Below are 15,423 nucleotides of genomic sequence, written 5' to 3'. Positions count from 1 at the left end.
GCTGGGTGTTCATTGGAAGGACTGATGTTGAAGCTGAAACTCCAATACTTTGGCCACCTGATGCGAAGAGCTGACTCATTCGAAAATGCCCTGATGCTGGGAGGGACTGGGGGCAGGAGGAGAAGGGGACGACAGAGGATGAGATGGCTGGATGGTATCACCGACCTGATGGACGTGAGTCTGCGTGGACTCCGGGAGTTGGTGATGGACAGGGAGGCCTGGCATGCTGCAGTTCATGGGGTCGCAAACAGACATGACTGAGTGACTGAACTGAACTGAATTGAATATACAAAGGAATCAAACCAGACTATGTTCTCACACCATATACAAAAATAAATTCAAGAGGGATTAAAGACCCAAATGTAAGGCCTCAATCCATAAAACTGCTAGAAGAAAATGTAGGCAGTATGGTCTTTGACATCAATCTTAACAAAAAATTTTTGGAACTGTCTCCTCAGGCAAAGGAAACAAAAGCAAAAATACACAAATAGGACCACATCAACATTTGCACAGTGAAGGAAACCATCAACAAAACAAAAAAGACAGCCTACTGAATAGAATAAAATGTTTGCAAACAATAAATCCAACAAGGGCTTAGTATCCAAAATATACAAAGAAGTTATACAACTCATCATCAAAAAACCAAACAAGCTGATTAATAAATGGGTAAAGGACCTGAAGAGATATTAAACAACAACAAAAAAAAACATATAGATGGCCAAAAAAACACATGGAATGATGCTCAGCATCACTAATCATCAGAGAATGCAAATCAAAACCACAATGAGATACTACCTCACACCTGTCAGAATGGTTATCATCAAAAAGACAACAAATCTGACAAGGATAGCACTGAATCTGTAGATTGCTTTGGGTAGTACAATAATTTTCATAATTAATTTTTCTGATCCAAGAACATGCTATATCTCTCCATCTGTTTGTGCCATCTTTGATTTCTTTCATCAGTGTCTTATAGTCTGTCATTTGTCTCCTTAGGTAGGTTTATTCTTGGCTATTTTATTCTTTTTGTTGCAATGGTGAATGGGATTGTTTCATTAATTTCTCTTACTGATTTTTTGTTGTTAGTGCATAGGAATGCAAGGGGTTACTGTGTATTGATCCTGCAACTTTACTAAATTCACTAACTCTAGTAGCTTTCTGATGGTATCTTTAGGGTTTTTTATGCACAGTATCATGTCATCTGCAAACAGTGAGGTTTATTTCTTCATTTCCAATCTGGATTCCTCTTCTTTTTCTTCTCTGATTGCCATGGCTAGAACTTCCAAAACTAGAACAAAAAGTTTTTATGATTTGTATGGAAACACAAAAGATCCCGAATAGCCAAAACAATCTTGAGAAAGAAAAACAGAGCTGGAGGAATCAACCTTTCTGACATCACACTATACTACAAAGCTACAGTAATCAAGACAGTATGGTACTGGCACAAAAATAGAAATGTAGACCAACGGAACAAGACAGAAAGCCCAGAGATAAACCCATACACCTGTGGGCACCTTATCTTTGACAAAGAAGGCAAGAATATACAACAGAGAAAAGACAGCCTCTTCAATAAGTGTTGCTGGGAAAATTGGACAGCATCCTAACTGAACATTTCCTAACACCATAAACAAAAATAAATTCAAAATGGATTAAAGATCTAAATGCAAGGCCGAATGTAAGAAAATATAAAAACTCTTAACAGAAAAACACAGGCAGGACACTCTGAATTGTGGTAAGATCCTCTTTGACACACCCTAGAGTAATGGAAATAAAAACAAACAAATGGACTTAATTAAACTTTAAAGCTTTTGCACAGCAAAGGACGCTATAAACAAGATGAAAAGACAACCGCAGAACGGGAGAAAATAATTGCAAATGAAGCAACTGACAAAGGATTAGTCTCCAAAATATATAAGCAGCTCATATAGCTCAATATCAGAAAAACAAACAACCCAATCAAAAATGGGCAGACGACTTAAATAGACATTTCTCCAAAGAAGACATACAGATGATGAATAAATACATGAACAAATGCTCAACATCACTCATTATTAGAGAAATGTAAATCAAAACCACAATGAGGTATCATCTCACACCTCAGAACGACCATTATAAAAAAATTCACAAACAATAAATGCTGGAAAGAATGAGGAAAAAAGGGAACTCTCTTGGAAAAAAGGGAACAAGGGGGTGGGAATATAAATTGATATAGCCACTATAGAGAACAAAATGGAGATTCTTTTAAAGATTAGGACTAAAACTACCATATGACCTAGCAATCCCTCTCTGGGCAGATACCCTGAGAAAATCACAATTCAAAAAGACACATACTCCAATGTTCATTGCACCATTATTTACAATAGTCAGGACATGGAAGCAACCCAGATGTCCATAGATAGATGAATGGATAAAGAAGTTGTGGTACATATATAAAATGAAATATTACTCAGCCATAAAAAGAAACAAATTTGAGTTAGGTGTAGTGAGGTGGATGAACTTAGAACCTATTATACAGAGCGAAGTAAGTCAGAAAAAGAAATATTGTATATAACACATACATATGGAATCTAGAAAAATGGTACTGATGAATCTATTTGCAGGGCAGGAATAGAGATGCAAACATAAAGAACATAAAGAACAGACTTGTGGACACAGCTGGGGAAGCAGAGGGTGGAGTGAATAGAAAAGGTAGCACTGAAACATATACATTGCCATGTGTAAAACAGATAGCTAGTGGAAAGTGGCCGTATAACACAGGAGCTTAGCCTGGTGCTCCGTAACAACGTAAAGGGGTGGGGTGATGGGTGGGTGGGAGGGAGGTTCAAAAGAGAGCAGATATATGTATACTTGGGCTGATTCACACTGTTCCATGGCAGAAATCAATAGAACACTGTAAAGCAATTATCCTCCAATTAAAAGTAAATTCAAAAGACAACAAATAAGAAGTGGTGACAAGGAGACATGGGAACCTTTGTACACTGTTGGTGGGAGTGCACTGGTACAATAACACTATGTATGTGCACTAAATTGGCACAATCACTATGGAAAACAGTTGAGAGGCTCCTCAAAGAATTAACAGTAGAACTACCATAAGATCCACCAATTCCACTTCTGAGTATATATCTGAAGGAAACAAAAACACTAATTTGAAAAGATACACACATCAATGTTCAGTGCAACATTACTTATAATAGCCAAGATACAGAAACAATGTATCTGTTGATAGATAAACAGATGAAGAAGATGTGGTATGTATGTGTATGAACATGTATGTTTGTGTGTTATACACATACCCAAGAATGTTATTCAGGCATTAAAAAGATAAAATCTTGCCATTTGTGACAACATAGATGAAACTAGAGGGTATTACACTAAGTGAAATAAAGTCAAAGAAAGAATGACAAATACAGTATGATCTCACTTATATGTGAAATGTAAAAACAAAACAAATAAAATGAAAATGGACTCTTAGATACAGAGAACAAAATCGTGGTTGCCAGAGAAGAGACAGAAAAATAGGAAGGGGACTAAGAGGAACAAACCTCCAGTTATAAAATAAATAAGCCAAGGGGATTAAAATACAGCACAAGGAATATGATGAATAATATTATAATAACTTTGTATGGGGAGACAAGGTTACTAGACTTATCGTGGGGATCATTTCACTGAATGCAAATGTCAAATCACTATGTAGTACACCTGAAAAGAACATATCATTGTACATAAACTAGATTTTAATTTAAAAAATAAATGATAAATTGAAAAATCACAGATGTTTAATATAAAACAAACAAAAACTTTAAAGATCCAGTAGAATGGTACTGGCATTGGTTATAAAATTAAATGGTCTGATGGTAGGAAGGCACCTCAGGGATACTATTGTTACCAGCACTGCTTGAACCTTGTTGACTACAGGTATAGCTAAGAGGGGTGAAAATATCTTTATGTACAGCTAACCCTAGTAAATTGAGAAGTTAGCAAGGTTCCCTTCACATATTTCTAACTTTCTAACATCTTTGAAAGGAGAAATCATCTGCTATCAGTTATACTTAGTGGCTAACTACATGCTCCCCTAACTGGGTAATGGCCCTTCAAAACATTTATCTCTAGTTGTGATATGAAAAGTTAAGCCTCTTGTTGTTGTTTAGGTGCTAAGTCATGTCCGACTCTTTAGCAACCCCGTGGGTCATAGCCTGCCGGGCTCTTTCTGTCCATGGGATTTCCCAGGCAAGAATACTGGAGTGGGTTGCCATTTCTTTCTCCAGGAGATCTTCCCTACTCAGGGACAGAACCTGTGTCTCCTGCATTGGCAGGCAGGTTCTTTACCACTGAGCCACCAGGGAAGCCCAGTTAAACCTCTACTTCCCATTGAAACAGAAGAAAAATATCTTGGCTTTGAGGAGACGGCTTTATAGTAGTACACTATCCATAAGAATGAAGTATAATTGAGTTCATCCTACCCTCTTATCTTAAACAGCCATCTTTTCCTGTGCAAAATAAGTTGAAATCTCCACTAGTTAGCACCACTGCAAACCTATTTCTAGGAATAAGCATAGATTGAGGAAGGTTTCCCTCATTCTTCGATTCTTTCAAGTTTAGGCTCTTGGCAATATTCTCAGCCATTTCTGCTCCGTTTTCCTCCAGGTATTTGCTATTTGCTCTCTAGCCTCCTTAAGGGGTCATATCTAACCTTAACCCTTTTTTCTCTCCTATTTTTATATCCTAGGATAGTTATCATTAAAGGATTTAAAAATCATAGCTGTCCTGGTTACAAAACGATTTGAAGGTATACTTAATATTTAATATCGTCAGACTATAATTTTTCTTTTCTGACATCCCTATATTTTATTACATTATTTTTACCTGTGGTAGTAATATTTTGATAGACATATATTATCAATATATATTCATACATATATGAACAAAAAGGTATCACTGCAGGATGATCCTGGATTTTAGATTCATGTAGATGGTCAGGAAAGAGAAGGAAGAAAGATTAATAAAGAATCTTTAAGCAGCAGAGGAAAGAATTTTAAGTTTCCTGGAATACAACAGCAATGAGAACACAAAAACTGAAATAGTATTGTAGCTCCGAGGCCATGAATTCAAATTGAATATTTTACCGCTAAAACTGAGCTGCTTAGGCTGATCAGAGGTTACTCTGCCACAATAAAACACGCATTTTGCAAAATGAGACTGGTCATCTGGACTGATTGTGGTAAACACTTAGAAGGGCAACTAGTACACAACACAACTTGCCTGTGAGTGACAGCTGGCCACTGCAGGACTATCACTGCTGGTTTTTAATGGTTGGCTTGAAGGTATAGGAGGAGGCACCGGTGTTCACAGGGAGTACACTGACCAAGATGGGATCCTAATACCTTAACCAATCATTTAGGCAAATAGTTCTCAAGCTTGGATTCACGTCAGAATCACCCGGAAAGGTTTTCAAAAATACAGAAGACTAGGTTCGGGTCCACAGAGTGTCATTTAACTGGTCTGAGGTGGAGCTCTGGCAGTAGTATTTTTTGAAGTTGCTTAGATGATTTGTTTAGACAATGAACACTTTCTGGTCTTTATTAAGTGGGCATGAAGCTTTCTCTCTCTCTCTGTTTAACTTGGAAAAGCAAAGACCTGATTGAGTATTCTGTTCAAAACAATGGCTAATACTGAGTCTGATAATCACACAATATTTAAAAGATGTAACATTTCTTTTTTTTTATTTCCTACAAGAATATAGCTTAGTCTACATGTATTCCTCTAAAGCTTTACTTTCTTCTAAAAACTAGGCAAAGGTTTTATCTTTTGACAGTCTTTTGTATCTGGTATATCTGACTGGGACTGATCAGGTGTCACTGTGACAAGAGCACAAGGAGGGTTACGCAGGAATAGTCGGCCACTCCTGTAGTTCAACTGTGCTTTCTGGCTGTCTTGGCATATATTTTAGTGCCTGAATTCTTTCAGAGCCAAGCTCAAAGCTAATACAAATGGAGCAGCTGCAACTGCATTGTGTTACATTCACAGGGAAGGCCAGCTCAGACTATTGTGTTATGGAAATGAGAACACTGAGCGGGCACCTGGCCCTGAACACAGCCGCTTTCTTTTAGCCAAAGCTAAATTGATGGCATCCTCTAAGGAGAAGTGATACAGAAATCATAAATATCAATAGTCACTTTATAAATAGAATATTAAAGAAAGCAGCCTGTTCCAAAAACTCAGGCAATGTGAAACAAATACATACAATTACAAGACGTTAGCTTATTCCCTTTCTGAGTTAAATTTAAGAACCCGGATAACTTTTATTGGTTTACTTATTTCTTCCCAATCAGTCTTGTGATATCATTTAAATGTAGTTTTAACAATATATAAGACATACAATGGATGTTTTATTTAAAGGAAAACATAAATAGGACAAAGGCAAAAAGTCTAGCAGGATGTTAAAGAAAAAATGAAAAATGGGATCTTTAAAAATAGATAAAAACTATTTGAATGACTAAAATTGTTCTTGAAGAATCTAATAGTGAAAACTCAGATCTGCAAAAACATTGTGAACTTATACATATGTATGATACCTAAATGGCTCAAAGAAATATCCACAGAGATAAATCATTAAGTAAAGAATCCTATTTAGTTTCACTTTCCAACAGAAGTAGGAACAATAAACACTATATAGATAAAATACCACAGCCCTGAATTTTAAATATAAATTAAGATCTCTTTGTTGAAGAGAAAAAAAAAAGTATTTTGCACAGGTGCACTCCTTTAAAATGATCTCTGAGTGGCTATTAAACGCTTTAGTAATCCATTTGACCAGAGACATAGCCTGTAATATCAAGAGAGTATGTGTGAAACATAATCACTTGACTCAGTTCTTAGATAACTCATATACCTTTTACCCATTTAACAATTAACTTGTTGCTGGGCATTGTGGTAGCTGCAAAGATAAGTAGAAAAGATAATTTATTGTCTAATGAGGGATAGAGACTTATAAACAAATAACTGCAATTGGAATTAAGGTGAAGAGATATGGAATGAGTGTGGAGGAAGAACAGAAAAACTATCCTGCGGTTCAGTTCAGCTCAGTCGCTCAGTTGTGTCCGACTCCTTGCGACCCCATGGACTGCAGCACGCCAGGCTTCCCAGGTCATCACCAACTCCTGGAGTTTACTCAAACTCATGTCCATTGAGTTGGTGATGTCATCCTCTGTCGTCCCCTTCTTCTCCTGCCTTCAATCTTTCCCAGCATCAGGGTCTTTTCAAATGAGTCAGCTCTTCGCATCAGGTGGCCAAAGTACTGGAGTTTCAGCTTCAGCATCAGTCCTTCCAATACTCAGGACTGATTTCCTTTAGGATAGACTGGTTTGATCTCCTTGCAGTGCAAGGGACTCTCAAGAGTCTCCTCCAACACCACAGTTCAGAAGTATCAATTCTTCAGCGCTCATCTTTCTTTACAGAAAACTATGCTGCAGATCTCTGCTTTTCTTATTCCTATGATTAGATAAGCTTCCCTGATAGCTCAGTTGGTAAAGAATCCACTTGCATTGTAGGACACCCCGGTTCGATTCCTGGGTTGGGGAGATCTGCTGGAGAAGGGATAGGCTACCCACTCCAGTATTCTTGGGCTTCCCTTGTGGCTCAGCTGGTAAAGAATCCACCTGCAATGTGGGAGAACCTGGGTTTGATCCCTGGGTTGGGAAGATCCCCTAGAGAAGGGAAAGGCTACCCACTCCAGTACTCTAGCCTGGAGAATTCCATGGACTGTATAGTCCATGGAGTCCCAAAGAGTTGGACATGACAGAGTGACTTTCATTTAGATGATTAGATAAAAGGGCAAATATTTTTAAACATTCCCAAAAGCCAAGACTTTGCCTTAAGCTGTAGGTTCAGTGGCCATACAAGTTCTCTCTCTTATTTCTTATGTTCTTATATTTAAACTTATTAACTCTGCTGTCTACTACCTGCATAAAGATGGATTAAACTAAATAAGGAATATATTGATACATGAATATACTAGTTATCCATTTTAAGTTTTAAAAAATATAAATTTGGGGGAATGAGGGTGATATACAAAGGTTTAAAGGGCTCATTGCCATAGTTCTTCCCTGGCTCCCTTCTGCCTTATCTGGCAGTAGTCAGCACAATACAAGCAATCCTTACCCTCTGGCTTCTGAGGATCTCCCTAAGGCTATCCGCTACTCTAGAACTATCAGGGAGTGTCAGCTGAAAGGCAGGGGTGGGTGCTTGACTGGCCTTCTATCGAATGATAGCCCCAACTCACCTATCCCCCTGAGTTGAGACAGTGGTAGCAAGATGAGTGTTAGAGTCAAGTAATTTACCAAATCGTCACAGTATTTACATAACTTGGTTCAGCTTCTGAACCAAGACAAATATTTCAATTAAACCAAGCTTTAATGCTTTAATGGCCAGTAAAATTTCATTAAGTTTGACAAACAAACCCACTCACAGTCTTGCCCCAACCTACCTCTTCACCTTCTAGCTTGCCATTTTTGCCTACATGATTTCCAAGTCTTGCTTCAGTGAAACTTTTCTATATTCCCTGGGAGCGAGAGTCACCTTATGAAGTGCATCTTTCCAAAATGCTATTCCCCCAGCCTGGAATACTATCCTTCCCCTGTCAACTATTTTCATTCAGCCTTTGAAATGCAGCTGAAATACTGGCTCCTTGACAAAGTTTCGGCTTACATAGTGAACTGTTAAAAACCTGTGCTATGATGCTCAACTACCTCCTTACAGATTTGGTTATTTTTCTGTCTCTTGCTATAGACTATAAGTTCTCTTGAATGGAAATTCTGTTTTGTTCATTTCTGTTTCCCCAGTACCAAGTAGTGTGCCAAGAAAGTATCAATAATTTCATCAATATCAGTTGGTGAATCACCAATACTTTGCCCAAAGTAAGCATTCAAGAAGTGTGCCAGTGTCAACAATTTCCATCAAGACTTGTTAAAAACCTATTTCATCTGCCTTCAGTTCAGTCAGTCATTCAGTTGTGTCCGACTTGGCGACCCCATGGACTGCAGCATGACAAGCCTCCCTGTCCATCACCAACTCCTGGAGCTTGCTCAAACTCATGTCCGTCAAATCAGTGATGCCATCTAGCCATCTCATCCTCTGTCGTCCACTTCTCCTCCTGTCTTCAATCTTTCCGAGCATCAGGTTATTTTCCAATGAGTCAGTTCTTCACATCAGGTGGCCAAAGTATTGGTGCTTCAGCTTTTATCATAGTCCTTCCAATGAATATTCAGGATTGATTTCCTTTAGGATTGACTGGTTTGATCTCCTTGCTGTCCAAGGGACTCTTAACAGTCTTCTCCAACACCACAGTTCAAAAGCATTATTTCTTTGGTGCTCAGCTTTCTTTACGATCCAAATCTCACATCCAAACACGACTACTGGAAAAACCATTGCTTTGACCAGACCTTTGTCGGTAAAGTAACATCTCTGCTTTTTAATACACTGTCTATGTCTGTCATAGTTTTTCTTTCAAGGAGCAAGTGTCTTTTAATTTCATGGCTGCAGTCACCATCTGCAGTGATTTTGGAGCCCAAGAAAATAAAGTCTGTCCGTTTCCATTGTTTCCCCATCTATTTGCCATGAAGTGATGGGACCAGATGCCGTGATCTTCATTTTTTTAATGTTGAGCTTTAAGCCAGCTTTTTCACTCCCCTCTTTCACTTTCAGATTCTTTACTATCTGAGCCACAAGGGAAGCCTCACCTTCCCTCAGTAAGCCTAAAAATAGATCTAGGAAGAATAAAGTCCTTTTGGAGAGTCCACTACCAGCTCCTTTTGGGTCCTTCTGATGGTTAATGTACTTGCTGTTCACCATAAAGACACGTGTCAGCAACGACACCAGAATCTTAGAACCACAAGTACATGTGCTTAAATCTCACCCCTACTCCTTCATAAAGTTAATGTGAAAATGATCTTTGAGGTACTATATAAAGTAACAAAGTTAAGTATCTCAAAGTTAGGTTCCTTTTTGTACTTCATTCCCAGAAAGTCTTTTGTGACATTATAAAAAAATTTTGTGTTGTTCTGAAAACTAGATATACTCTTCTGGCAACATTTAAGTGCTGTAAAGTCACATTAGCTATTGGGATCACATGGAGATTTAAAAAATACACCCTCTGTGGAAGTACTGCAGTGTCTCATTTAGCCAGCACATTTTGGTTTCTCTTAAAAGACTATAAATTATTTCTCCAGCATTATCAAGGAGAGAGGAACTTCACAAACCATATTTTTCTGAACAAGGTTCATAAAGTTTCACATATCTTTAAGACTTTAAATATTCTCAATGGATATATATCACACAACATTACACAGTTTTTCACTTTTTAAAAAAAGCCTAGTATAAACAATAAAATTTCACTTTTCCCTGATGATTCAGGACTATTATTATCAGTGTCGATTACTACATTATGCACCACCCATTCTGTAATACGAAGGTACCTTTAAGGACTATTGATAAGTATATAAAGCTATTTGCCTTTATCCTAAATGGATTCAGGTTGTTTTTATGACTCTTGGTTTTCTCATTTCCTCTGCCTCTTTCTTCTACTCACTGCCTTTTTTTTTTTTAATTAAAAAAAAACTTTTGTGCCGTTAAAAAAAAAAAAGTTGCAATCTCTGTGTTCTGATAGTTATTTTTCTAAATAATTGTCTAGGTGAAGACTTATGAATCGCTAAATTTTACTTAAGTGCATGGGTTTTGTGACTGCAATTTGCTATTCAAAGGCCTATTCTTTGCCTCAGAGTTTCTAAATCCATGAGGTGGCCGTGACTGTAAAAAGAGTAACAAAGGAGGGAATTCCCTGGCCGTCCAGTGCTTAGGACTCTCCTGAAGTCCAGCCCTGAGTAAGTGGTCTGTGTGTGTTAGTTCTTCAGTCGTGTCCGACTCTTTGTGACCTCATGGACTGTAGCCCACCATGTGCCTCTGACCATGGGATTTCCTAGCTGAGAATACTGGAGTGGGTTGCCATTCCCTTCTCCAGGTAAGTGGTCTGTATGTGGTGCTAATCTTCATGTATATGCATCACTGGTTTATTACTTTTACTCAAAAATAATTAGTCTTATTATTAAGGTCAACCTTAAATTAGCTGTTAATTTATTGTTTAAATATAAATTAAAACTGTTACTGCTAATTAATTCAAATTTTAAAAACCCAGCCACGACTTCAGATTCAATACAGGAAGTACTTCAATGTTACCACATTGCAGAGGCAAAGTCTTCTTCAGTTACTGATATTATTACACACACACAAAAAAGTATTCACTATTCTATTCTAGCACAATGGCATGAAAACTTCAAATTCTAACTCAAACCTTTTCACCAAATTCTGCATATAGATAGATAGTTTCACTATATTTGATTGGTTTCATCAGGAAAACAACAAGGGGAAGGGAGAGAAAAGACACTTTTTTCATTCATGAAAACAATTTTAAATATATAATTATGTCTGCTAGAATAAAGAAATTTAATAAAAGGTATAACATCCAGTATTTTATAATTCCTCTCATAATCTGATTGACTATTAATCCAACACTTGCTTGTGATCTTTAAAAATGAGAAGATTTGTAAATATTTGAAAAGTGTCACAGTAATAGTTATCCACAGACTCTACAAGACTGAGATATAATAAGGAAAAATCTCGCTTCCAGGATTAATGCAAAATAAAACATTCACTTTGGTTAATTTACAGGTAAATGCCAGCTAATACATCTTAAAATACCAGTTCTACCTAAAAGGTCATCCTAACTTTAAAAAATTGTACTGGAATAAAAAACACAATATATTCACTTGGCTGAATTTTTTTTTAATCCTTTTTTTTTTCCCCAAGAGAAAAGGCTATTTCTACTTTATACTGATTTCTGTTATACCCATAATAATGACCAACTACACAGATGTAAGTCTTACCCAGTTTAAAAACAATTAATTTTAATGATATGATTAGAAAGTAAGCATATTTCTTATTCAATAAACAAAGAAAATGGATGAATTAAAATCTGGTTACTCCAAGTTATATCAAAGAGGTTGAAACGAGGGCTGCAACTGGTGGTCAGCTGACCTGTTCACTTACAGACTTTCCATCTCAGCCTTCTTTAGTACTCAATACTGACTCTCATTACTGTCTCGTCAGTTTAAAGAATATTTTTAACGGGAATACTTCTTCCAGGGTATTTCTTAAGCACTTACTTGGGTGTCTAAAAGATGGCTTAAGCAAAGCACAGGCCTAGTTTCAGGATTAGAACTCACAGCTGTCTAATTCTCTGATAAATTGCTCTGCAACTTTATGAGTCTTATCGTTCTCTGCTTAGGTTCCATCACTTAAAATAAAATGTATGCCCCATTCTTTAAAGTAAAAAAAAAAAAAAAAAAAAAAATCCTACCCACACCTTTATAGAATTATGATAGGTTTTAACTAGTAACTTGATAAAGAGATTCTTGAGGAGCAAAATGTTTTGATTTCTTAGCAACTGTCTCTCACTCTAAAAAGAATAAACGTACTCTTTTAAAGAAGGGCAGCACTTACTGGTACTTTGAAGGGTGAGGTATTCGCAGTGTCCATAGAGTTGGGTTTCTCAGATGTAGTGGTCCCTGAGATACTCCGTCTGCGTGGGGACCTTTCTGCTGGCACCTCTGGATGAGAAAAAAGAAACATCGATAAAAATCCAAATTTAGGATCTTTCACTAATCTGTAAAATTGTGCTTTAAAGATACATTATATTCTACATCTAAGATATAATTTGTCTCTTTATCTCTAAACAGATATTATCAAGACATTAAAGAAACTTGGTCACTGTTAAGAATATGCCTTAGTGTGATAGTTTGTATCTTTATCTATGCACATATAAAAAGTAATTTCCTCTGAGTTATGTTTAATATCTCTAAGTTCACTTAGTATTTGCATCTCACAGTATAGGAATCTACTGCTTTATGTCAGCCATATAAGAGTTAACAGAATCCAATTAACTATTTTTTATATTCATATGAACAAATTTAGCCTAGTGTTGAACATGATTTGATGGTGTCTGCACAAAGGTCAAAGTTCAGTTCTGTGCAGATAAGATGATTCACCAGCCTGCAACCAAAAGTCCATGAGAAGACAAAAAGCTGCTGCTAGGATAAAATAACATATATGCTTATGCAGATATAAAAATAGCTCAGCTTCTCCTTGTTCTGGCAGTATGACCTCACTAAGATCTAACTCTGGGATCCTAAATCTGTGCAAACTGACCTAATGCATTTCAGATTTTGAAGATCATGTGGTATTCTCCAATTTAATTACTATATGCTATATTAAGGTTACATTTAAATTTTTTTATAGAGCGATACATATATATGCATATATATATGCACATACACACGCACACACAGATGATAGATATATACATATTATACCTTTATCACAACTGCTTCCCATCTCCACTTCAACTGACAGACATATAGGAATCCAGCTTCTCAGACAACATTAGATAATCTCAACATGGACAAGAAAAAAAAAAAAACACATCCTAAAAAAAGTATTCTGTGTTATCTTCCAGATCTTAAAAAATAAGGAGTAAATCGTGACTCCGGAGACTGACATTTTGATTCCTGCTGTTCTCCCTTTAAAAGATAGATGCAGTTTAAACTTCCATTTCTGGCCTCCTGGCCCCTGGGATCCGTGCTACTTCCACTTAAGAGAAAGCGTTTTTTCTCTGGCTCCCTCCCTGTGTCTTGCTCTTCCCCCTCCCTCTCTACAGCTTGCAGAGAGCAAGCGAGAAAGCAACACACAGGACTGCAGCTATTCAATCAATCGTTCCGGACTGCACATCCTCATTAGTTCCTTTCAGGCTATTAGCGGACGCCCAACCACTGCCTCCCCTCAGTTACAGCAAATTTCACTGTATTGCACTGATCTACAGAAGAAAAAACATTTCCTGAAATTTATATTCAGCTAGTGCCAAAAGGACACCATTTTACACAGACCCAGTAATGCACACAAATCAATCCCACCTATGAAAATCCAATTGGGAGTGCTTACTCTATTACTATCTTTGATGCTGGACACTGATTTTCGTTCCATGACTAAACGTTTCTTCACAGTGACATCCTGACCAGTAAGATATAAGCCAAATCACAACAAGCCTAATGACCGAGAGGCTGACAACATAGAGTCTTATATGCCTGCAGTACAAGAAAGTTCCAAGCTATTACTGTGTTTTAAAATAACTTTAAGTCTCTCAACTTCCCCCTAACCATCAGTTAAATGAACCTTAATGTACAAAGCCATTTTCAGAATTAGGCACCCATGAATCCTAGCACATTTCTAAAAAATGGTAGTACAATTAACGGGAATGGCACAAAGCGCTGAATTTAAACAGATCGGTCTGTCAAAGCACACTGAACAAGACCTTCAGACTTCAGGAACATGACTTTAAAGGATGATTATCTAAGTCAGGCAATTCAATCTGAAGGGCAGGCAGGTGGAGACAGGGGCTGGTGAAGGTAGAAGAAAATCTCATCTTCCCTCTGCCCATTACTGATCATTAGAAAGATACATGAGATTGACTATTACAATATAATATATTTCAGTCTCAGAATAACTGATGGAAAAACCAAATTGGGAGGAAAAAAGTCCCATTAGCAAGGATAAAATGATCTAGTGAACAGTTTTCCTTGACTTGCAATGTTCTGGCTGAGGAAAAAAAAGAATTTCCTTACTGTTTTCCAAACATCTAATTTTAGTTTTCAGGCATATGAACTCATTACGTAAATATATTTCAATGCTTTTATCTATCTGGAATTATTTTGGCTAAAATGAGCAACCACATTTCAAACCCTAACAATATGTTCTTTGTTGTACTTTTCTTTACATTCTCTTTCTGTATTACAAAAAAAAAAAAAAACCCAAAAACCGAACTCTGATGTAGATTAAAGAATGTCACTGGGTTCAAAAAGGAGAAATTAAATTACTTTTGACGTTTGAACAATTGCCTTTAAAGAGGGAAAAGTAAGGAAACAAAATAAGCTAAATCAACTGGTGATAAGAGGAGGAAGTCTACACTTCTTGACTTTCCCCGCCCCCACCACAACGCAATTTATCTACTGATGCAGAAAAGACACTTCTTGACTTTCCCAGCCCCCACCACAATGCAATTTATCTACTGATGCAGAAAAGGCCTTTGAGTATTAGGTTGTTTAGTGCCCAGAAGATTCGTAACTGTTTCAAAGCTGAGAAAAGAACGTATACCCCCAAAACCAAAGTCCACTTTGGAATAGGGGAGTAGCCTCAGGAAAAGCAGAATTAATAACTTGCTGGATTAGTCACAGGCTGGCCAGCATGCTAAACTGATCTGGCTACCTTCGACTTTAAAGCTCCAATCAGAAAGGAAAGCTGCTTCTATGCTCTTAGAGCTACATT

General features: G+C 37.1%; 1 protein-coding gene across 5 annotated transcripts in view; it reads right to left on the bottom strand.

Annotated features, from left to right (window-relative positions):
* RASAL2 (RAS protein activator like 2) overlaps positions 1-15,423 on the bottom strand; it is a 254,269-nt gene that overhangs the window by 89,002 nt on the left and 149,844 nt on the right. For all 5 annotated transcript variants that reach the window (XM_010850125.1, XM_010850123.1, XM_010850124.1 and 2 more), the window contains one exon: positions 12,550-12,656. In XM_010850125.1, coding sequence (XP_010848427.1) covers positions 12,550-12,656 — 107 coding nt within the window. The remainder of the gene's footprint in view (positions 1-12,549; positions 12,657-15,423) is intronic.

This window comes from Bison bison, unplaced genomic scaffold, assembly GCF_000754665.1.
Source record: "Bison bison bison isolate TAMUID 2011002044 unplaced genomic scaffold, Bison_UMD1.0 scf7180017864289, whole genome shotgun sequence".
Taxonomy (NCBI): Eukaryota; Metazoa; Chordata; class Mammalia; order Artiodactyla; family Bovidae; genus Bison; species Bison bison.
This window is presented reverse-complemented; position numbering and strand designations above follow the sequence as displayed.